Genomic DNA, 24,937 nt, shown 5'->3' on the forward strand with positions numbered 1-24,937 from the left:
TTTTACGTGTTCCGGAGCACTATAGGTGTATTCGAAAATGAGCCGAGAGTCCAGAGTGCATTGTTGCTTCTCTGCTTAGTGCATGCATTTGATCGAGATACAACATACTCTCGGCTCGTTTTCAAACATCTGTGGGTGTGTTCCGAAATTTGCTGACAGTACTGTAAAAGTAATTATCTCTCTCTTAGATGCGTATGGATGAATAAGGACACAGCATTGGTTACAGTACTACCAGTATTGTTAGTACAGTTCAGAACACACCCTATAGTGCTTCGAAGCACGGAAAAACGCTTGCACAAACGACCTAATGAATGAAAGAAATTTGTTAAGATTTTTCTTAGAATCATAATGCGAAATCGATCGAGACAAAGATGCATTTTCGTTCTTTGCAAATATGTCATGATATCGGTAAAACTGCAGTATACGACTCCGAACTGAAGTTGGCTGCTAGTGACTTAGGTTTTTTGAGGTAACGCTATCTGCCGGATATAATCTGAATCGCATGGAATAGTCACGCCGCCTATTAGAAAAAAAATTAACCATAACCGACAGAAATAGTACCAGTCGACCGTCGTGTGCAGGGAACATTGAAATTCCCACTGAGCCTGAATCTGGGTGTACTTATGAATCCAAAAATATGTCAATTGTAAAATTTCGATCATTGATAACTTCCATCTGCCAAAAAACGAACCAGTTCTCACTGATCTCGTTGTTTTGCAACTACGACATTGCCAACGATATTAGCTCGAAAGAAATTCAGCAGTACATAGAATCGTGTCCTTATCGCACACTGGACACTTGAAAGTCCGAGCTAAGAGTCCGTATCTTTGTGCAAAGGTGCAAAACCTCAATAGAAGGGTTTTCACCTAGTTTGAACAAATCTACGAACCGTATCACCATTGCAATCGATCACACACAATCGAATTTAAGCAAAAGAAATAATAGCACACTGTGTTACACGCTTTGCGAGCTACTAACGAAAATCATGCTTATACATGTTTTACGAAAGCAGACGATACATTGTAGCAAAAAAATCTCGAAGCAGTAGATCAAATTTAATGCTCAATGTACAATCACGAGCTTGCACTTATACATACTTATATTTTTAAATAATATTATTTATAAATTAAATATACACATATTTAATATAAAAATATGTAATAATAACTTCATATCAAAATATATGTATACATAATAGGTGCAAACCTGTGTGGCGTAGCACGAAAATTAAACGAAAAAAATCTCCAAACATGGAATATTCCGATTACTAGATCATATTTTGTGAAAATATATTTTTATAACAAGATAATATATATGATAACAGTAAAAATATATTCATTTCAAATTTTTAATGATAGTTGCGCTTTTTTCCGATCAGGAGGCGCCACTATTCTATGCCATTCGCATTACATTTGATAGATGGCGCTACGTTAAAAATCTAAGCCACTAGCAGTCAACTTCAGTTCGGAGTCGTATACTGCAGTTTACCCGGACCAGTTACTGGCACATGTCCCCTATTGGGGATACAGCCATAAGGAAAGGAAGGAAGTGACGCTCACGATCGTGGTGGCCATTAACATTATAGCATGGACTATGCGTCCCGATGGTGGTGGCGCTTCGCATCACGAAATATCTGTTTGGAGAACTGTATGTAGTGAATTATATACACATTCGCATTACATTTGATAGATGGCGCTACGTTAAAAATCTAAGCCACTAGCAGTCAACTTCAGTTCGGAGTCGTATACTGCAGTTTACCCGGACCAGTTACTGGCACATGTCCCCTATTGGGGATACAGCCATAAGGAAAGGAAGGAAGTGACGCTCACGATCGTGGTGGCCATTAACATTATAGCATGGACTATGCGTCCCGATGGTGGTGGCGCTTCGCATCACGAAATATCTGTTTGGAGAACTGTATGTAGTGAATTATATACATATGATTCATACATTCAATGGATTTCAATTCCTTTTCGACTCCGGTAGTTTAGTGATTGAATTTTTGTATACACTATTATTTAAGCGGATTATATTTTAATCAGGTATACATTTTTCTGTACATAATTGCATTCCATAAAATAATTTATTTGTAACCCTTGCATTGATCATTGTACTATCATACATTCTATATTTTAATAATACTGTGGGACTTGATAATCATTTTTGATTTAACCTAGTTTTAAAAATTAAGGTTGCTAATGATACAAATTATTTATTGTAAATAATTCATTTACAGATAAGGATTGACAGATGAAAAATTAAAATGAGTATACAATAAGATGTCAAAGATACAATGAAGATACGATTATAGTGATTATGGATTGCATGATTACAAAGTATAAGGAGTTTGCTGTCATTGCACTTATGTAGATACAACAATTGTAGTAATAATATAAAAATGTTATATCAAGTGCTATAGAGAATTTTAAAAATTGTATAGATACATATATGAAAACAAAGACAAAAAAGGATAAAGTTGATATGGAACCAAATATGGCAAAGGACATAAAACCTGCTTATGAGGCAGATAATTGGTCATTAAATATGAAACAAGAACCTATTGAAAAGCTAACAACAACTAAATCATTATGTAGCAATAATGATTGGTTGGCTGACAAAGCTTGCAAAATAGAAGATGATTTAAGTGATTGTTTAGATCAATTCCAAGAAGTACCGTTTAATCAGATCACCATAAAGTTATCAGAAAGTCATGGAGAGGAAACTAATTCTAAAATGACATGTACTCTTTGTGGGGCACGATACACTTCACAATTAAAATACGAATTTCATATGGAGAGACATAAATTTGGCAGAATTGATCTCTTTATCTGTCCATTGTGTCAAAGAAAATCCACAAGTGAGAACTTACTATGGGATCATTATTTCTATATCCACAAGAATACACAACGTTACATTTGTATGACTTGTGGTAAGCTATTTCCAAAACAATCGAAACTGAAAAATCACCAAGACAAGTATAACCATTCTGGTATAAACGAGATTCACATTGAAACTGATGAAAATGGTATAACTATTGACAATACAACTATTAGAAAAGCTATTGTCAAAGAGATACAAGGTATGCAAACAGGAAAATGTACATTATGTGGAAAAGAAGTTACAGACCTTGATCCTAATGCAATCAATGATGCTATAACTTGCACCATGTGTGAAGGATCAGATCTTTCTTTAATGGTTGATTCAGATGGAACAAAAGTAATATCACGAAGACAATATCATTGTTCCAAATGCACAAAGCATTTTTTGCGAAAGGAAAGACTTGAATTTCACGAGATGAGACACAATGAGGACATGAGTAAACATATATGCAGTAGCTGTGGAAAGAAGTTCAGTGCTGAGAATGCCTTATATGAGCATTATATCTTTGTACACAAAGGTGCAAGACCCCATATTTGTGAACTATGTGGAAAATCCTTCCAACTAAAAGCACGCCTCAAAGAACATCTTCGAAGCCATACTGGAGAGCGACCCTATAAATGTGATGCATGTGATCAACGATGTATGACTGCAAATGCATTGAAAATTCACAAAAAAATACATTCTGTTCATGAACGTTTTGTTTGTCAGATTTGTAACAAAACGTTCAGCAAAAAGCAGAATATGAATGAGCATTTAGAAAAGCATTGGAAATATGACAGGAAAATAGTATTACAACAGGCATTCAAATGTCGTATTTGTTCTGAGAAGTTTCCCACGTTTCGCAGTTTAAAACGTCACATGATAGAAACGCATGAAATTGATAGTCAAGATCCAATATTAATGGAGCAGAAACCTTGGTACAAATGCGAGCAGTGTAATGAGAAGTTTAAGCATCAAATGTCATTAAAAGTTCATAGGGAAAAAATTCATCAAGGAAAAGTCAATCCAATATTTCATTGTGACGTATGTGATGCTACTTTTAAAATTAAACAACTGTTAGCAAACCATATTAAAAGTAAACATGATGGTGAAAAACGTTACAAGTGCGCTCAATGTGGCAAGGGATTTAATGAGACAAAGTCTTTGCACAATCATATCTTACTGCATACTGGTAAGAAACCATACACGTGCGAGTATTGCGGAATAGCGTTTAGAAGGAAAGATTCACGAGATCAGCATCACAGGAAACATACTGGTGAGCAACCTTACAAATGTCAAGATTGTGATGAGACATTTTCTTCAACTAATAATCGATCAAAACATCGTAAACAAGTACATGAGAAGAGAGATTGTCAAATTTGTCCTGATTGTGGCGACGAATGCATTGGGCAGCAACAGATTCGTATTCACTTAAATATGCATCTTGGTGAAAAATTAAAAAAGCTTGAAGAGTCGTGATGTACCCGTACTTGCGTTTTTAGAAGAATTATGTGATGATAAAACTTAAACCTTACGTTTGGATGTGACATTAAACGAAAAGAAGTTCTGAAAATGGTCATTAATCTAATCTAATCTAACATTTTCTCACTTATGTCGGAAATAGAAGTACCTTGCAAAATTAGTTAGTTGAACAAGGATGTTTGTTACTATATTGTAACCTTATTTGCACGATGCGGTTCTCCGGATTGTGTCAGAAAAGCGGGTTCGAGCCAGAATCAACTGTCAGGAATTTAGAAAAGAGATCAGCTGGAACAAAAGAAATGAAAGTGAGACTTCGTCTTACAAATTAGAAAAGAAAAGTATATTGTCCTGCAACGGAATACACAGAGTTAGTGTAGGTCCAGCCTAGAGAATGCTGGTTGTTAGTAAGCGAAGAATAGATATAAACGTAAGCGGAAAGTAGCAGTTATTATAAATAGTATTTACAGAAGATTAGTGAGCGGAAAGTCAATTGTATCGATATGATGATTAGACGTGGGTTATTTACACGATACGTCTGTCGGAAACGGGAATAATAGGTTCTTCTATTATTCTTGTTCTCCTATCTTGATTAATGTTATGATTGTATAAATAAAATATGGAATCGTGTCTGAAAGCAGCCTCCGACTGGCGGAATTTGATTACAGCAAAAGCGGCGCAATGATCAAAATTATCAAAGTGGTGGACTAATTGAAATGCAGAGATTGATTCTATCTGGCAGAAGAGACGTTTTGCTCGATTACAAGAGTAGAAGTACGTTTATAAATTGTGGTCAAGTGGGACGGTTTGCTCGTTGCTTTAATAAAGGTAAGCTAGCTAGCTCAGGTGATAGAATGCTCGAATCGTGAAACGTCGCCGTTTATATACCCGTCCGTGGTTGGCCAGGGGGCTTGAGCGGTCCAGAAGAATTGGGCGTCGTGATGCCTAAGAATTGTTATTATTTGATGTTTAAGGTTATTCAGAATTGGCGGGATCTGATTACTACCGTGATGCGAATATCCTTGGGTGTATTGGTTACAATATGTGCATATGGCATGGAAAGATGCTATTATTTCTTTCAAAATAAGAAGCAGCATACGGATGTGCTTTGATGCCAAGTCCAGCATTTTGTCTTACAAAATTATGTTAGTATGATCGAGGAGATATTACTAAAGATATCATATCAGCCTTATAGGACTTTGTGTCTCATGAATAGTAGGCACAGTGGGTATGAGATATACTAGACCACCATTGAAGTTTTGGAAGAAGTTGAAGTGCTACATGGTTCATTTCAGACACAAAATATACAGGGACCGGTCCTCTTTACCAATATCTTCTCAGTGGTACAATTAATATTTAAAAGACACTTTTATTATGTATTGTATATTTGTAGATTATATTTATCTAATTTAAGAGCCGAAGAACTTTAATATACTAAATAATATAACACTACATGTCAACAGTATCAATAAGTCTAATATCAATGTAATGTTATTCAATCATAATAAACAACTGTTAAATGTACATAATCGAATTCTTATCAGCTTGGACTATCATAAAGTATTAACAAAGATTGAACAGTCAATTTAGCCTTCTGTCGCAACTGCATCAAAATTATACTTTTGCGATGTCGTACACATGTCAAAATTCAAAGAAACTTATCTAGCCAATGAGCATCGGAGAACAGTAAAAATAGACGAATCGAACTTCGATTAATATCGTAAATGACATAAACAATTCGTTAATTTAAATGAAATGCAAGATGAAAAATTATGATAAAAATGGACAAAAGGTAGTAATGTCCATCCATCGAAAGTATATGTATGTTCAATGTATCTTCTCATTCATAGATGTGAAGTTTTATTTTCAATTGCACTAACTTTTCAAATGATCGCAATAATTAAATCCAAATATGTTGTCTAGAGGGCGTATTACAATTCAGTTGTACTCCCTCTATCTAAAATTACAGAAACAAACGCCAAAGCAAAAGCAATAAAAGTAATATAACCAATATTTGGTAGCCTGGGAACCATCTAATAGAAACGTCATTTCTTATATTCATTCGCAAATTATGATATCTGTGACAATAAAATTATGACAATAAGATTGTTATATATAAATCTGCTTATCAAAGTAATACCAAGCCGTACGGCATCTCTGAAATAATTTCAAGTAATTTGTTATATCCCAAAAGTGGATGTACGTTTCTTATTTAAATGTAGTGTATATTGAGATCATTTTTAACCGAATATTATACGATAAAAATTATTAGTATAGAAATGAATTCTACAAAAACGTTCATTGTGAAGGTAGAGAATTCACATATTACATTATCAGTAACAGACACATTTAAAGACCTGCAGATGAAGTTGAAAGAACATGGGATAGATGTAAACATAGCGTCGATGCTAATTAAAGGAAGAATGGTAAATGAGTCTTCTGTCGTATCAGAGTGCCTTAGTGTCGGTAAGAATAATTTTTTGTATTTTAAAATTTGGTTAAATGCAGAATAGGACTTGCTCTTGAAATTAGCTGTAGATTAATTTTTTTTATACATGTAGTGTTTCAAGGAGTTGTATTCTGCAGTTTTACCTAAAATCTTATTATTGTATTCAATGCTCAATACCTTTAGTTACACATATTTTTCAGAAAGTAAGGATGTAGAGGATGAGACTGTAGAATTTGTATTACCAGATTTATCTGAAATGCCAGAAACAGAAATGACTTCTGATCAAGGTAATATCTCACCTTTGTTATCTTGAGTTGCTAAAAAATGGTTCACGTCTTCTAATAAAAACAGAGGTTCGATCAAGTATTATCAATGCTAAAATTCATTATTTATACAGATGTCGAGACTCAAGAGATTAAGTATTTATTGTGTCGATTATGTGGCATGACGACAGAAGACCCAGTTGATATTTTTGAAGAATCAAATATTACAGAAACAATAAACAAATTATTACCGACATCTGTATGTAATCCTTTTATTAATTGAAATTGCTACTTCTTAAAATAATATATATAGATATAATTCAAAATCACTGAATCATTTACAGATATGTCAACAAGAAACATTATCACGATACATATGCAGCCCATGCCATAAGAAAATTATTTTCATTCAGGATTTTGTTTTACTCTGTATAGAAAATGAAAAAAGATTGTCAAACCTAACTACTTTAACAGACCAATCTATTGAAATTCCAGTGAATGACAATACAGAAGTTGCGAAAATATTGCAAATACATGACAAAACAAATAAATACAGATGTCCCAATTGCAAAGTAAATCTAATCATCTCCAAAGATGTTCAATCGGAAAATTTTGATAGTGCCTTTCAAATAACTTTAAATTCAACAGATAGTGCAGATGGATCTGAGATAAATGCAGAGCTTAAGAAACAAAAAACGGATGTCGTATCACGGAAAGGTACACACAAAGGAATAAGTACCAGATCAGTAAGAAATTTACGATCATCTTCCAATTTACTTAAAAAAAGTAATACAGTTAGTGAAAGACATACGAGGAGGCAAACACGGAATATATCTAGACCTACAAAATCAAATACTACAGAGAGCCATGCAAAAAATATACATAACAGTTTAAATAAAAAATCTTCTCGAGGAAAGAGTAAAACTAATTTACGAGATATCAGAAAGAGAATAGTGAAAAGCGATCATGACAATGAAAAACATACACAGTCACCAAAAAGGAGAAAAATGGTTTCTGAGACCACAGAAAATACTTTTCTTACAATTGATCCGAATTTGGATGTTTCTAATATTACCAGTGAATTCGTTGATTTTGATACTCTGGAGGAAAGTAATGACGAGAGTATAAAAAGGCCAATGACACATAAATGCGATATATGTGATATAGAATTTTCTTCGGAAGATTATTATCGGTTTCATGTGGATCGACACGAGATGGGATGTCTCAATGACTTCAAATGCCCTACATGTAAGAAAGAATTATCCTCCGAGGATAGCTTATGGGAACATCAAAAATGCTGTGAAATAGGTCTTGAATACTATAGTTGTACATTATGCCAGAAAACGTTCCTTGAAAAAGAATTATTAAATGATCATATGCAAATTCACGATCAAGAGGATACAAAATCTCTTAATACAGATACGGATACAGTTCAATCAGAAAATGGAAAAAAGTCAACTAAATTAACATGTGAAGTATGTGGAGCGCGCTATGTATTACGGGAACGATATGAATTTCATATAGAAAGGCATCATTTTGGAAACATCAAGACTTTTTCATGTCTAATTTGTGAAAAAAGGTTTAAGAGTGAAAACATTCTGTGGGATCATTACCAATATCAACATAGAGCAGGTGAGAAATTCGCTTGTATAACTTGTGAGAAAACATTTGTCAAACGAGCAAATTTGAATTATCACTTAAAAACATTTGGTCACAAGGGTGGAAAATTCGTAAACAGCATAGAGCATAATCAAAGCACCGACTCCAGTAACGTGAAACTGTCTGATGTTGGTAAACCACGACCTAAGATAACTTGTTTAGAATGCGGAGCTCGTTTTGTTTTACAAGAAAGATATGAATTCCATATGGAACGACATAAATCTGGAAAAATGGATGTTTGCGTGTGCAATCTGTGCGGTAGAGAATCAACAAATGAAAATGTTTTGTGGGATCATTATCAGTATATGCACAAACGCACGAAACGTTACGTTTGTACTACATGTGGAAAATTATTTCACAAACAGTCAATGTTGAGTAGGCATCAAGTCAAATACGGTCACAAAGGTACAAAAGAAATAGATATCGAAACGGATGACAATGCTATAACAATAGACAGTGCTGCTTTTAAAAAGGTGATAGCTGAAGAGATAATAGAAATAAAATCCGTAAATTGCGTACTCTGTGGAGAAGTAGTATGGGGTGTAGACCCAAATTTGATAAACGATGCTGTTACCTGTTCGAATTGTGAGAGACCTGGACTGTCTTTGCAAGTAGATTCCGATGGTGCTAAGGTAATATCACGTCGTCAGTACCACTGCAACATGTGTAACAAACATTTTACAACAAAAGATCGCCTAGAGTATCACATAATGCGCCACTCGGAAAATATGGAGGAATTTGTATGTAGTACTTGTGGAAAGGAACTCAGTACTGAACAAGCTTTGTTCGAGCATTACTTGTATGTGCACAAAGGTGCAAGACCACACGTTTGTGAGCTTTGTGGAAAATCTTATCAATTCAAAGCACGGTTAAAGGAGCATATGAGAAGTCATAGTGGAGAACGACCATTCGCCTGTGAAATATGTGGACAACGATGTATGACGAATAATGCGCTACGCTCTCACAAAAAAACTCATATCACAGAGAAACGATTTCCGTGTCAGATATGTAAGAAGGCATTCAGAAAAAGGCAGGATTTGAACGAACACTTGGAGAGACACTGGAAGAATGACAAGACGATGACGTTACCACAAGTGTTTAGTTGTTCTATTTGTATGGAGATGTTTCCGACTTTTCGGATTCTGAAAAAGCACATGAAAGAGACTCACAGCGTGGAGAGTCAGGATCCTATATTGACTGAATTGCAACCATGGTTTGAGTGCGAAGACTGTCACGAAAAGTTCAAGCATCAAATGTCTTTGAAAGTTCATCGTGAGAGGGTTCACGAGGGTAAAATGAAGCCCGTTTATCATTGCGATATATGTGACATCACATATAAGAATGCACGGGTACTCTCGAATCACATTAAGAATAAACACGAGGGTGGTAAACGGTATAAATGCGCTCAATGCGGTAAAGAGTACAATCAGTCTACGTCTTTACATAATCATATTTTATTGCATACTGGAGAAAAGCCGTTCAGTTGTGAACATTGCGAAATGACGTTTCGCACTAAGGAATCCCGTGATCATCATCAACGAAAACATACTGGAGAACGTCCTTATAAATGTCCACATTGTGACAAAGCATTCGCTACTACAACTCAACGTCGAGAGCATCGAAAACGAGAACACGATGAAGGCAATAATCATTATTGTCCGGAATGTGGGAAAGAATGTTTTGGTGAACATGGCGTTAGAAGTCATTTAAACACTCATATGGCCGAGAAACAGCAGTCACAGAATGATATTACATAAGGGAAAATGTATAAAGGATACTAAGCAAATAAATGATATAGGGAGTGTACATTTTTAAATAATATCAATACGGAAAAACAATTTTTCTTTGTGTTAAAAATGAAGTTTAAGCTATTGCATCACAAGGAAAGATAATTTTTAATAGTGTACATGTATATAGTAACGAAGATAGTAATCTAGTCTAAATCTTAACAAGTTCTCATTCTTTAATGTTGTGAATTTTATGAATATAGCATTACACACAAACGGATTACGTGTCTCTATACATGTCATCTAAGTTCAGTTTCAGTTTTTAATATGTTTCTCCATCAATGCGTCATAAAAAAAAATGGATTGCTGAATTAAAACTGATGTTGGACAATGTCCGTGTTCATGTTTAACATTGAAATTTACAATTCAGAGGAAACTATTGTGTCACACAATAATACGAATACAATAGTCATATAAGAGTTAGGAAATAGATAAGTTGTTTAAGTATGTATCATACGCTGAAAAAAGGTGCTGACTTTACATATTTTTAAGGCGTAAGTTCTTCGTTATTTTATTAGGCAATAGGATTTAAATTAAGTTTATAAAATTTTTGTAGACACTACTGACTAATGAAAAACAAATACAGTTAATATTCCGTTTGTTTGTAGACCAATATACCAAAAATTATATATTTGAACAGTAATATGCAGACATACTGAAGAAGCTGTTACATGATAAAAAACTATTAAAGTTCTATCTAATTAGGTAATGTTAAGAAAATGTGCACATTATGGTTTATTTTATACTATAAAATTATGAGCTTCCAAAAATTGTTTTTGTAGAAATTTTATCGAACCAATGTTTTATTTGATAAATAATGGATATAATACCTCAATCGTGGATTTTAAGCCGTGTGGCATATGCAGCTATACTCGAAAATATATAAAACGGCAAATGCTAATATATACGATGTCAAAATATAAATATTCAGTGAAAAAGAGTTTTCAGAAAAAAATTATGATTTTACAAATTATTTACCGCTATAGGAATATGTAAGACTGTTAAAAAAGTAAGAAGATATTTAAATACTTAATTATCACATATTTATTAATGGCGTGTATATTACATCGTTGAAAATGTACGTTTCCCTAAATTTGATCTATATTTTTTCACTGTGGACCATAAAATTTCCTAAAATATGATTGTGACACAGACTTGAAGTTTATTATGATATTAAATAAAAAAATGCTTTATAATAATTAATTATATTTACTGATCTATTACTGAACAATAATAATTTTATTAAATTATGTCACGTACGTTATTCTAGTGAGTTAATATCATTTTAAAAAATGACATTCAGCATATTCATTATATCCTAACATGTGTTGATAGTCTGCCGGCCCCTTGACAGTCGGCACACGTGTACATAGGAGCGTGTGTCAAAATTTAAATGGTAGCGCCTTGACAAGTGAAGCGGGGAGTCTGCAAAAATCAGGTGGTTGTATATTCCAGCTGTGTATCTATCTGTTACAAGCTCGAGAAACCGTTGCAATTTTTAAATACCCAGATACAACTTGCCCTAAAAATGAATAAACTTCGAATATTCCAACTAAAAAATTATTAATAAATTTTGAACAATTGTTATATGCTACTAATAGTTTGCAAGTATTGCGTCGTCTTCCTGAAAATTAAGAAAAAATATTCTACCAGGGACTACTTTTAGGCGGAGTAATACCGGAGGAGTTGCGAAGTAGTCGATATTCATGCACGCTTTTTTCATATATGAACGATCGGATGTTTTGAAAAATGGTTCCATATGAGACCTCACAATTTTTTAAAGATATTATAAAAATTTGTTTGATTTTTTTTGAATTTTACAAGGAAATTTTAGGAATTTAAACATTTGCGTAGGAGTGGTTGGTCGTGTTACGGATGTGGAGTTGCAGGGTGACATTTCCTATTGGCTAAAAGCAACCGAGCGACGTACACAGTGATGCTCACATTTCTCTTTCAATATATACGCAACTTACACAACCGTGCCATTTTCGGTCGCCCTCAGGGCTGGCACTAGTAATAGAGCCCTGTAGTATAATAAATTTTCATGTTTACCCATACCTACTTTATAGGATTACTATCCAAGCCCATTTTTTATACAATTAAGTAATTCATATCATACAATATGAATATACCATAACCGTTCATCCATCACACATATCGCGTGTATATAACTCAAATAATTTCTATATATAAGTCAAATATTTTCTGGACAAAGGGTAGTACTCTGATTGTCTGTTGTAAAAGCACGTTCGACATTTAGACGAGAACATCGCTGATTCTCGGCATTATAGCTGTCCTCATAATGTTGTTTAATACCTATGAATTTTACACGTACTTAAGTATAATATTTGATAGCAGGACAGTTAGTTTTAAATTGTTTTGCACAGTACCCTTAGAGTACATGAATCCCCTGCCAAGGGCTCCGTAGAATATGTACGTACCTGGTTACCGGGCACCAGTGGGGGCAAGTTCGCACGCACACCGGCGCGCGGCCAACAGAACTCATTCGCCGGTTCACAAGAACGCTTCGAGATATACACCGCGCGGTACCAAATTGAGGTGATATATCTGTTATTTATCTAACGGTGGAAGGCGAGCCGATTGTGGAAATGGCCGGAGAAAAACGTTCCCAAGACCAAGAGGAGACCCTGCTCACAGAAAGCGTCGTTCTAGTTGACATCGAGGGCACTACGACGAGCATAAGTTTCGTAAAGGTAACAAAGAGCATGGCCGAGATGGGAACGCGCCCGGTGCTCGCATTTCTTTCGTTTTATACATAATCCTCTGACAGTACGACGTGATTCCCAATTTTGTCAGGAGAAAATCCATCCGCGGGAAATCTTAAACGAGTGCACGCGTCATTTCAACAAGCACGAAAATTACGATGAAATATTTTCGAGCTATCCTCCATGTGCCGGAGTAGTATGCCGGCTATGATCCAGTTCGAGGCTCCCAGTCCGCAGGACGGCGAATTTCGCGAAAATCCAAATTGTCCTTTCTAAGCATAATATTCATTGAACTACCCGGGAAACTACATCTTCTCGAGGGATTTATCATTGTAGCCGACATTTTCATATTTCCCCGACGTATTCTCTTATGAAATGACGATAATAACAAATCGTGGTAGACTGAAATTAATGGTTCGTTTATCGCCATCTCTAGTGCAATGGGAACGATGAAAATTGTTAAGAATAACGCATTTCAAATCTCATTTTCCATACTTGAATTAATTCATTCAAGTATTTTGTCGAAATGTTGCGTACCGATCGGAGCAGCCATTTTTGGTTGTAATGCTTCGAAAGACTTCAAGAAATTCCGCTATTCTTGCGGCTTGCCGTTTTGTAATTGTTTCCATGATTCTTGGATTGTAACACCCTCGTTTTATAATGTGTAGTATAGCAATTGTTTAATAACAAATATTATGCTACTGGAATTCAAGACGTTTCATACTATCTGGCTGGAACTCCGATAACGTGAAAAACGAGCTGCAATGACGAAAGCTTTTGTTATTTTTTATTGTAACCGGTTATGGAAATAACAAATAAGAAAATGCTAATTTCTGCTTATATCCCTGATGTCGGGCGGAGAAGTAACAGAATTGCACAAATCTGTTATTTATTTTTTTTTTGCGGAATACCGTCTTACTTCCGAAAATCAATCACTTTTTCAAATCAAAATCAACGTGTAAACTAAGTGTTTAATATTTTTGTTTCAGGAAACTCTATTTCCATACGTTAGAAATAATTTGAAAACATACGTTGAAGAAAAATGGGATGATGCAGAATTTAAAACAGATTTTGAAAAATTGAAAGAACAGGTAAGCTTTATTGTCATGTGACCATAATAGTGGCACTTGCAAAATTAAGGATTTCAAATTTGAATCTTATTTTCATATTCCGTTAAAACGATGATCATTGTACACAACTTAATTGTTACAATGCAAAAACAATGAATAATGTTATTACCAAAAATGTTAACATTTGTGTAATATAATTTATAACAAAATACATCTGGTCACTGGTCATTGAGTTATAAATTTTATATATCTTAGTTAAGACTGTGAGGTTGCCTATAGAAATGCGACATTAAGTTTAGGATTTAACAATAAGGCTTAGAAGCCAGTGGTGCAGTAGTGTAGAGACAGCTGGTCAGCTGTCAGGTTCTGACCTGAGTATTTCTTTGTCCCAAAATATTACCAGCCTGTCCTTCAGCCTCTCACAAAGGAGTAAAAGATTTTCCATGAGCTCCAAGTCACCATTCAAAACTTGGTCCGTTTGAACGAAATATATTCTAGTTCAGTTTCAGAAATATTTTACATACTTTTCACAAAAAGAATTACATTCGTTAAATCGCGGAGGCGTCTTGTTGACACACGGTATACAATTTTCAGTTTTTTTCATCACACGCAACTAGTTTGTTGAATAAACATTATAAAAACACATGCTTTTCATCATACAGTTGATTTCATACTCGCATCACCTTTCAGATAAGCACGTCACGACATCTTCAATTAATATAGTAATATTAATATTGAAAATCAATATTGTAATTTTGACTACATCAGATATCTTTCTAAAATTAAATAAATAGAATGTGCAATGTATTGTGAGATTTTAAAATAGAAATCGTTTTCGACAGAACATCTTATATGTGCACGTGAGAAAAACCTTAAGCAATTTACCAAAAACAGATAAAAATTCTTTTCCTTTCAGGCAAAGAAAGATGAGGAAGATAAGGTTGCAGGATTTGTACCAATCAAAGGTGCTACTCCCGAAGAAGAGCGTGAATCTCTCGTGAAGAATATTCTCTGGCAAATGGATGCCGATCGTAAAACTGGTGCTCTGAAACAACTTCAAGGACATATGTGGCGCGAAGCTTACAATTCTGGATCGGTTAAGGGACAGTAAGTTATTTCTTTATTGTTCATTCAAAATTTTAGATCAATGAGAGTGACTGTGATCGCGTTCCACTACGAGCCATTAACATAACAATGAATTTTCATTTGAAGACTCATAAAATATTACCTTCAAAATTAAATATTTAAAGTCACATTTGAAGATATAAACATTACTCTATATCATATTTATCAGATGTTGATGGCTAGTGTGAAATGATTGATTACATTCTTTGGACCAATTTGTTACACACCGCTTTCAACGACATGATAAGACTTTTCGATTTCAATGTATTAGGTAGGACCACATGGAACAAGCGGGTGTATCATATAACATTAGCACTCGGCACAATGCCTTACGATTATAAAAACACTTTACGATCAAACGAGAATCTGACATATTTACCAATAAGTCATACGTACTCAGCATATTATGTAAACGAAAATACACGTGGCAAATTGTTCCTGACGGACGATAATAATTTTAAAGATAAGGTGAATACACGTAACACTGGCTCACCGGACATATTTAATGATACATACAATTTTCAATGATATCGATACCTACACGTATTATGGACATGAAATCTGTGTAGACAAAATTATCATTGAACGCTACGATGACACTTAATTCAGTTTCTTAGCTTTACAGTATCTATTTTCGAGCATACGCGCGGAACCTTTTTATCTTCGGTTTACGTTCAGCAAGTCATATGATAACCACCGCCTGTTTCATATTTAACACATGCGTGCGTGACCTCTGCTCACGAATACTTTTTCAAGTGTAGTGCATGGCGTGCATGGACAACTCGTGAATACGTGAGAGGAACATGAGGGCGTGGGGTTCAGTGGTTGAGATAGTCGTGTTGCGAGAGAAAGGGGAGAGACGGGGTTTGTGTACATGCGCGAGTCTATATTGGTGTTCTGGGTTACTGGCCTTGAGACAGCCTTGTGGTCTCGTAAGGCTTTACCTCAGGCACATGGCGAGATCCAAAGATAACGCGCTGTATCTTGCGATCAACGATCTATGCACTTTGCTATTCTCTTCTTGTCGACTGAATAATATTATACTCATTTAGATATTTTACATTTAGACAACCGATAGGTTAAATAAGATTATTGAAATGTTTTAAGATTAACACCTTTTTTTGTTATTGATAGTGATTATTGTAATTAAATATTATTCCATTAGCGTTTATGAAGATGTACCGAAAGCTCTTGAATCGTGGACTGCTGATACTGGCAGAAAGGTTTACGTATACTCTAGCGGCAGTGTGGAAGCTCAGAAATTGCTCTTTGGACATTCTAAGTACGGCGATCTTCTTAAGGTACGAGATCATTGATCTATATAAGTTGTTGATTTTTTAAGGAATTATTTAAATATATATTTGTTAGTTATGACTTTGTTCGAATAAAAAAAGGAATGCCTGCGTGGTGTTAGCTGTCAAGTATTCAGTTAAAATTTGCCTAAGATGAATTGATATTTGTGATAATAAACTTAAAAATATATTTTACAGTATTTTAGCGGTTATTTCGATACGAGTGTGGGAATGAAGCAGGAGGTCGCTAGTTACAAGAATATACTAAAACAAATTGACGTGGAGCCATCTAATGTACTCTTCTTAACTGATGTTGTCAAAGGTTTGTAGCATTTGACTATTTATCTATTTATTTATAAATACTTTCTGGCTCTGCATGCAAGAAAATTGTTAAGTACTAATCACTGCTTTCTTCATTTAATTACGACGACCAAACAGCAAGGATACCATTGATGCCCTTGTGAAGCTAGAATTTGTTTGATAATCATTTTATCTTTTCTAATAGAGGCTCAAGCTGCTAAGGAAGCTGGTATGTCCGCAATGATTCTACTACGAGAAGGAAATGCGCCTCTCACCGACGAAGATAAAGCTGCGTTCACAACTATCAATTCTTTCCTGGATTTGTCCTTTCAAATGTCTGCCAAGCGCGCGAAATTAGACAAACCTGAAGCAGAAGAGAAGAAGGCAGTCCCGAAGGAAGCTGCAAAGTCAGAAACGATCAACGAGCCTATGGAAACTTCTGAGGACGTAGAAATGACTGATGTTAGTGAAGCAAGGGTTGAGACTAAAAAAGCTGTAGAATCGGAGAAACCAGAGAAAGAGGATGTGAAATCGGGGGATAAAATTACGTGTTCCGAATCAAAGAAAGGTGAGTCTATGGAAGTTGATGGTAAGATAGAGTCGGACAAGAAATCCGCGGAGAAAGTAGATAAGTCTGCTTCTGAAATAGCCGAGAAAGACAAGTCTGAGGCAAAAACTTGCGACAAGCCGCAAACGTCTGAGAAGCTCGAGAAATCGGAAGAGGCTGTGGGAAAATCCACCGTGGATGAAACTGATAAAGCTGTAGTTTCAGATGCTGCTGTCACTGTCAGTGAGAAAGTCGTTAAGACAGCCGAAAAGGATAATAAGACTACTGAAGCAGAGACTGAGACTAAGGCTAGTGAACGTATGGAAGAAGGCACGAACAAGCCAAAATCAAAGTCTGAAAAAGATTCCGAAGCTGTAGAGAACAAGACTGAAGATATTGCGAAAATTCCGGAGTCCTCAAACGCTGAACCGAAAATGGAGACTGAAACCAAATCTACTGAAGCCACGTCAGTTGCAAATGAAGTGAAGGGACAAGCCAAGCCAGAGGAGTCTGCGAAGGAGAAGGTTACTAAAACAGAAGAGATTAAATCAGAAGCAGTAAGTAAATCAGAAAAAACAACGCCTACCGAAGCAGAGGAGACGCCGTCAAAATCTAAAGACGAGGCGAAAAAATCAGAAGAGACTCCCGTGAAAGATGTAGTCAAAGAAAATGGTACATCCGCGGTGACAGAGCCTGAAAAAGCAAAAGCACCAACGATAACGACAATGGAGACTGATGATAGTAAACAGGAAGCAAAGAGCGAAACGAAGGAACAAGCAGAAACCGATAAAAAGACCGAAAACGAGACTGTAGCGAAGTCCGAGGAGTCAAACGATACCGAAATTAAAAATAAAGAGGAGACTAAAGTGGCGGCTAATTCGGAGAATGAAAAGCAGGAAGATAAAAGTGCTGACAAGTCGAAGCAGGATGCGAATAAGGAATCCTTGAAAGAAGAGAAGGTAGACGAAGTTAAGGCTGCAACAAACACTGCGGAATCCGCGGATAAAAAACTCAACGGAACGACGCAAAATGGAAACTCGGCCGTGGCAACAACCGAAGAAAAACCTCATAGAAATGGTCTGAACGAGGAATCAGCTAGTGAGAAGACCAATGTGAAGACGAAGGAAGGAACCCCAGCGCAGAATGGTGAACCTGAGACATCGTCTGGTGCCAGCACGGAAACCATAAAGGTTAAAAAGGTCGTAGATTCCACAGTAGCCGAAGGTGCGGGCGAGCCCGATGTTGTCCCACCTGTAGTTGTAGCCGCGACGTCCTAATCTCGTTCTTATACAATTTAAGGAGTCCTTAATACATAACCCCAACCCCCGAGCAACAACAACACTTATCTTAAAGTATAAACTATAAAGTTGTCTCCCCACACCTACACGAATCATACAACGTTTAAGCGTAAAAGCGGTAATTTAAGACGCAGCTCATAGGAATATTGTTCCTTCGTAGAAAAAGAAAGATTCAAATGAAACCCGAGGTGTACAGCGTGTTTCAGATTCGATTGTCTTTCGGATAATGAAATGATTGTACGTCTAAAAGAACTCATTGCAACCATGTTCCTATTGGAAGATTTTGATATTTTTAATAATTATAGTTTTATTAAGTGGCTTCGTGTTCCGCTATTTTGACATGAGCGTTGATATTTTCGGTGTTGCGTTGATAGACAAAATTTTTTTCTATTTTCTTCTCATCGACTCATTCTCAGACTTAAAGCATTGCACAAGTATTTCGTATCTCAATTTTATGACAATATCGTATTAGAAGCTTTTTTATGTTTGTCGCATTCCAACTTATATTTTGTTTTCCCCTTCTTTCTTTTATTTTATTAAATTCACATGCTCTTGTAGATGCAAATCTAGGGATGATCGAATTTGCCATTCGCTGTGATAAATTTGCGTGTATCTCTTGACATTTCTCGTACTGAGCATACTGCGTATCCACTCTTTTTTTCTTTTTTTTTTTTAATACTGACTTAACGAGATGTTATTACGATACGAAAACCAATAGGCTAGGTAATATCATCATAGTTGGAGTATCTCTATACTGAATATACTCTGTGCCAAATGAAACTTAATTGTCGTTTCGTCACACTTCTCCGACACTATACGAGATGGCAGGCATCACTATTTTTCGATTATTACCAATTCCAAAATTTAGTTTTTCTATCCCTCTCTATCTCTTTCTTTTATCTTTTCCTCTCACTATACGACTACGAAAAAACTTTTGACTAAGCATGTTTTTAAGACTGAAATCAATATCGTCGTACAGAGTCGCCGGCTTTAGACTGCAATATACCTTTTGCGTTTTGTGTACTTAAGAAGGTCTCGGGCCTGGACAAACCAACAGCCACCATATTACTTTTGACTTGTCTCTGAAGAACTTTTGAGATTACTTTCACCGTTGCACAGACATGCCACGCGATTAATGGACAATTAACTATCCTAAGACTTCAGTTCGATCGTGCTTTTAAATCTATACAATAACGCAATCGTCGTCGTATTTTCGATCATGATTTACAATTATCCAATATATGAGCGCCATAGCAATTTAAGAATGACGTATCATCGTAATTTCAACTTGAACATTGCCAACGCTGATACATTCGAAAGATCTTAAGTGGAGCAATTACTCGTGAATTCGTATCTCGTAAGTCAATTTCGAAATTACGGTTATTCCTTTCGCATTTGGCATGCTGTCAATTTTCCGTGAATAATTAAAACACGATGCTGAATACGAAGTTTGGTAACTCGAGATCACTAGGGGAAGACGTACGAGAAGCAATTTGTCGACGAGCGAAATGACATCAGCTTGGCGTTTGATGTGGCAGCTTGTACATTGCTAGGTTTCTGGGATACGAAGGAGAGTAAATTATTTATTTATTATTATTTCCGTCGGCAAAATTGACTGTGATCTAAGGATATTAATAGACTTAGGGAAACTGAGGGATTCATCATTATCCCCATTTCAGCTCGGTTCGCGACGTAAATCATTATAGTATTTCATTCTGCGTTATTGTCTGAACGAAATGAAGTGTGGACAGTGTCTGATCCGGCCAATGTGTCTGTTTATGAGAGATCAACGAATTCGCAGTCCAGCCCGTTGCCGGCGACTTATGCATTCAGAGTCAATATGTGAAAGAATTGACACGATGTGTGGACACAAAAAAAAAAAGAGGAACGAGTACCAACGACCGATCACGACAAATAATAGAAGAGACAAAAGGCACGAGCACGTGTGGTGTAACATGTTCTATAATCATTTTCAGATGCATTTAGCCGATAGTTTGTATTAACTGTGGAATTTTAAAGGGGACAGTATCTCCTTCTCTAGGCGGTCTAGATCCATCTACGAGACGACAACATCCGGTTGGAATACTTGAGTCAAAATCAGCATGGGAACATTCAAACGGTGTTACAACGCTCGATTTGTTCCTACGCGGGATACATTAAAATAATGCTAATCGAGTAGAGCGTTTAATTTTATACGCGTAATACGCATCTTTGACATCATCGTCATTATACAATCGACATTCTCATCCAATTCGAGATATCACCGACTCCAGACTCGCTCTCGTATTAGCATTAATGTATGGAGTATTAACGATTTGATTGTCTAGATTCGTCCGTTTGACTCTCTGTCCTTATAACTATTTTATATAATAAAGTCCTGTAAGTATGGTCAATCCAATGTGGCTAGGCTAATTAAGATTACAATTGCGAGATTGATTAGAGAAATCGTGGGGATTGTTAACTTATTGTCGTGCATTTCGGGAAGTCTTCTTAGATAATTATAATTAAAAAAGTATATATACTTACACTTCAGTTTTATATAACGAGCAATAGAATAAGCTGTGCACTGACTTTCCAGTAGCAGTGGCTACATTGTCGCGTTAAAAAAATTGCCGTTTGACATTCTTACCGTCGTTCCATAGTGATGTGTTTGTTTGACATTTTTTTTTTACATGTCTAAATTTTGTGTCTATGTGGTAATTCGGTTCTAGTGGATTTCTCTGCTAAGGTATCATTGAGTTATATATATTTTTTGTTTTACTTATTCATTCCCATCATTTAACTGTTTATGGAGCTTATCCTGTGCTCGGGAATATTGAACTTCAATCGGTACTGTGACAACTTGGAACGTATTTCTATCTTTCGCCATATTGGATTCTGTAACTATAGAACGTTTCCTTAGCAGCCCCTTAACCAATCGTTAATGACGTATTCTGATAGACTGCCACGACTATGATGTAACATTATGATATTAGCGTGAAATAACGACGAATGCGGAGTACCTTTTGGCTGACTTTCACGTCATCACCTTAAATCATCACTTCATATCACTCATATTAATGTTTGCGTCAATGGTCAGGGTTCTCCAGAGGTCATCGAAATTTCATGTTAAAATCAAGAAATGCTCAACTATGATTGACTTTTTAATCTGATTAGTTTTCTAAGTTTCAAGAAAGAACAAAAATTAAATAAAACATTTATAAGTTATCACCCGACTTCTTTGACTGTCATTCATTGTATCACCTACTAACAACCGAATCATTTTTAATCCATTTGACATCGGGGACCGATCACGCACGATTGTCATTTTTAATTAGATTAGTAAAAATTCGGCTAGTCAAGAAACCCCAGAGCGAGTTTACGAGCGATAAATCATTTTTTTTTTTTTTCAATTTTTATAATTGTTTTACGATATGCTAATTGTACTAGAGCAGCTGTAATCTAGAGTATAATGTTAACGTCGATTTATCGTTATATTCTTTATGGTGAAATGAGAGACTCAAATTTTATGCCACAATGCAATAAGTAATACTTTACTTCTCGAGTTCTCCTGCCAAATTATGACTAATAGGGTATTATGATTAGTAAAAGAATTTACGAATTTTTTTAAGTAAGCGTATCTTATAATCAATGGACCTAATAGGTTAATCTTAAATATCGAAATATGTATATGAACGTTTCAGTGATTAATTGCTTGATCTTTTATTTCAATATACAGGGTGTCCCACGACTTGGTCCCCAACGGGCACTGGCATATTCTCCGTTCAAAATAGAACAAAATGCAATTTGTCCGAATGAAATCGGTTGCATCGTTCTCGAGAAAATAAATATTAAAAATTTAGAAATATCATCATGTCTCATGTCCGATAAGTCATAGTCTAATGATAATATTACAGTTTCTACTTGAGCGAATGTGTTCACAGAATCAAAGGCCCGCCACTTTCCTTTTCTACTGCTATTGTTTTCTTTTGGTGATGATTGGAACTTACTTAAAATGATGATATTTCTAAATTTTTAATATTTAGTTTCTCGAGAACGTTGCAACCGATTTCACTCGGACAAATTGCATTTTGTTCTATTTTCAACGGAGAATATGCCAGTGCCCGTTGGGGAATAAGTCGTGGGACACCCTGTATATATATATAAATTATTAGCGATACATTTTATTAATTTGTCTGAAATTCTTGAGAAAAAAAAGTCATTCGAACAAGGATCGTTTATAGAGGTTGTTACACTACTGAGTGCTTCGTTAAAGAATTGGTATTTCTGTTGACAATCGCTAAAGTTGAAAGATTGATACTTTCAAAAATGATATTATTACTATCTAGACTTTATTTCGCATTAAGTTTTAATTACATTAGATAGTTTGCATTATAGCTTTACAGTAATGTCATTTTCGATGGTTTTATATGTCATTCCCAAAATTTGCAAGACTGTCGAAGACGTGTTTATTATATGGATATCATTTAATTAGAGTTTAGTTAATTGAAATCTTGAAATCGAATAATTTTTATTAATTATGATAACGGAGTATATGAATCCAAATGGTGATCACACGTCTATCATTCCATTGTCACGAAAGAACCACGTTAACCAATATAATAACAGGCACACAAAACGGATGCAAAAAAATAATATAATTAATCCCTGTCACAGTAAAAATATTAACTACTGTCGTTAATTCGAAGTAATTGTAATTAGAACTAAGTCTTTGGCGCTACTTGATAATGCGTTTCCAGTAGTGCTGATTACGAAATAACGTCACTGATAAGGTCAGGCACCAACTAACAATTGTCTCCGGTGAATTTCTCCAACTGCCTAAGCAAAGACTGCATTAATTATAAAAATTGTCTTATCGCACTATTTTCAAGAAAGGAAAGAAAAAAAATGAAACGAATCATTCGCCACGCGGATCCCAGTCATTTTAATAAGAGCCTAATTTCTAAGTCACGTATACAACACTTTCTGGCTGTTTTACGGATTCATTCCCATTAGTCTACTTGCCATATGAGATACTCTATAATTCCATCTGATTACATGAGTATGGATGTCACGCGCACCTAATCTAGTCTCTACCAGAATCCCGTGAAAAAATCGCGAATCCGCTGTCGCGATTATAAACGGAAGTCTTGCTGTTAGTTGGTCAATGGCGATGTATCATTCATAAAATTCGAGTAACACCATAGACTGGGGTATACGCATATAGCGTATAACTACAAAATAACTTACTATATTTAGTTATAAAATTCAAGAACTACACGTAGAATTAAAACGTATTGTTTAATTTTAGTTTAGTAGCATTGCGATTATGTTTCATAAGACTACGAAAAAACGGTATTTCTAATTCCTCTTGTTTTTAAGTTACTTTATTTGTATTGTTTATCATTATCTTTTTGTACGCTGTACTGCATATGTCAAACATGCTCTACTATGTATTACATTACGCGATAGTTGTAATTAAGATACTTCTTTTAGTGTGTACCCACTATAATCCTGTTTCAGTTGCTTGTCATCGTGATGCTTAGGTCAACGTGGAGTGGAGTTTATTCAATGTGGAGCATTTAATAGTAGTCATCATTATTCGAGATCATTCACATTTGTACAAGGCTTTATACACATTCAATCACCAATGAACGAGTATCATACGTTTTCATTTCGATACAACACTCTTTGTATGGTATCTTCTACAGTCTTAAGGTATACGTGTATACTTTTATTTAATTATCAATATTTACCAACTTAAATTATCTTTTAGTATTTACTGAGTGAACGATTCGAATGTGACTATAATTTTATGCTTGTTATTTATCAAAGCAATCGTATAAGCATCCTCTCCATGTACCTAGGCTTTTGACTTTATCTTAAGGACAAGATGTATTAAACATTTTGGTACTGGAAATACACAATTTTAAAATGTGAATTTATTCGTTTTGCCTTTATCTTAACCCGAATCCACGTATTACTGATAGCAATGACGGATCAATTGGTAAGATAGATATAAATTTAATAAACGAACAAGATTAATATACAAATCACTACTATATACATATAGGTATGCCTAACTACATAAATAAGTGTACAAA

The 24,937-nt window shown here is 35.2% G+C and overlaps 3 protein-coding genes across 8 annotated transcripts; all 3 read left to right on the forward strand.

Moving 5' to 3' along the window:
* Positions 1 to 1,756: 1,756 nt before the first annotated feature.
* On the forward strand, positions 1,757 to 5,862 carry LOC107265895 (zinc finger protein 85). 3 transcript variants are annotated; one of them, XR_003059186.1, is made up of 3 exons: positions 1,757 to 2,042; positions 2,237 to 5,166; positions 5,313 to 5,862. XR_003059186.1 is itself a non-coding variant. In XM_015735792.2 (2 exons), the coding sequence occupies exon 2, from the start codon at positions 2,449 to 2,451 to the stop codon at positions 4,336 to 4,338; it is 1,890 nt and encodes a 629-aa protein (XP_015591278.1). In that variant the 5' UTR covers positions 1,757 to 2,042; positions 2,237 to 2,448; the 3' UTR covers positions 4,339 to 5,862. The 3 variants fall into 3 exon arrangements, 2 of the variants coding, with proteins under 2 accessions (XP_015591278.1, XP_024938785.1); XM_015735792.2 differs by having other exon boundaries at positions 2,237 to 5,862; XM_025083017.1 differs by having other exon boundaries at positions 1,757 to 1,917; positions 2,237 to 5,862.
* A 442-nt stretch (positions 5,863 to 6,304) lies between these two features.
* Positions 6,305 to 11,695, forward strand: LOC107265893 (zinc finger protein 595). Of its 3 annotated transcripts, XM_015735785.2 has the most exons (5): positions 6,305 to 6,537; positions 6,611 to 6,804; positions 6,988 to 7,074; positions 7,185 to 7,309; positions 7,395 to 11,695. In XM_015735785.2, exons 2-5 carry the CDS (start codon positions 6,618 to 6,620, stop codon positions 10,464 to 10,466), a joined length of 3,471 nt encoding a protein of 1,156 aa, XP_015591271.1. In that variant the 5' UTR covers positions 6,305 to 6,537; positions 6,611 to 6,617; the 3' UTR covers positions 10,467 to 11,695. The 3 variants fall into 3 exon arrangements, with proteins under 3 accessions (XP_015591271.1, XP_015591273.1, XP_015591274.1); XM_015735787.2 differs by lacking the exon at positions 6,305 to 6,537 and having other exon boundaries at positions 6,679 to 6,804; positions 6,992 to 7,074; XM_015735788.2 differs by lacking the exons at positions 6,305 to 6,537; positions 6,611 to 6,804; positions 6,988 to 7,074; positions 7,185 to 7,309 and having other exon boundaries at positions 7,467 to 7,622; positions 7,699 to 11,695.
* Positions 11,696 to 12,981: 1,286 nt separating this feature from the next.
* LOC107265826 (enolase-phosphatase E1) lies at positions 12,982 to 24,774 on the forward strand. 2 transcript variants are annotated; one of them, XM_015735684.2, is made up of 7 exons: positions 12,982 to 13,210; positions 14,212 to 14,313; positions 15,209 to 15,399; positions 16,583 to 16,718; positions 16,908 to 17,031; positions 17,215 to 17,577; positions 17,782 to 24,774. In XM_015735684.2, exons 1-7 carry the CDS (start codon positions 13,106 to 13,108, stop codon positions 18,831 to 18,833), a joined length of 2,073 nt encoding a protein of 690 aa, XP_015591170.1. In that variant the 5' UTR covers positions 12,982 to 13,105; the 3' UTR covers positions 18,834 to 24,774. The 2 variants fall into 2 exon arrangements, with proteins under 2 accessions (XP_015591170.1, XP_015591169.1); XM_015735683.2 differs by having other exon boundaries at positions 17,215 to 24,774.
* The last annotated feature ends 163 nt before the right edge of the window (positions 24,775 to 24,937 follow it).

Source organism: Cephus cinctus, unplaced genomic scaffold (assembly GCF_000341935.2).
Source record: "Cephus cinctus unplaced genomic scaffold, Ccin1 Ccin1_scaffold0240, whole genome shotgun sequence".
Lineage (NCBI taxonomy): Eukaryota > Metazoa > Arthropoda > Insecta > Hymenoptera > Cephidae > Cephus > Cephus cinctus.

Coding starts and splice junctions, on each gene's coding strand:
- LOC107265893 (XM_015735785.2), top strand. CDS start 6,618: ATGAATTCTACAAAAACGTTCATTGTGAAGGTAGAGAATTCACATATT. Junction 7,075..7,184: donor AGAAATGACTTCTGATCAAG/GTAATATCTCAC, acceptor TTATTTATACAG/ATGTCGAGACTCAAGAGATT. Junction 7,310..7,394: donor ACAAATTATTACCGACATCT/GTATGTAATCCT, acceptor AATCATTTACAG/ATATGTCAACAAGAAACATT.
- LOC107265826 (XM_015735683.2), top strand. CDS start 13,106: ATGGCCGGAGAAAAACGTTCCCAAGACCAAGAGGAGACCCTGCTCACA. Junction 13,211..14,211: donor CGAGCATAAGTTTCGTAAAG/GTAACAAAGAGC, acceptor TTTTTGTTTCAG/GAAACTCTATTTCCATACGT. Junction 16,719..16,907: donor AGTACGGCGATCTTCTTAAG/GTACGAGATCAT, acceptor TATATTTTACAG/TATTTTAGCGGTTATTTCGA.
- LOC107265895 (XM_015735792.2), top strand. CDS start 2,449: ATGAAAACAAAGACAAAAAAGGATAAAGTTGATATGGAACCAAATATG.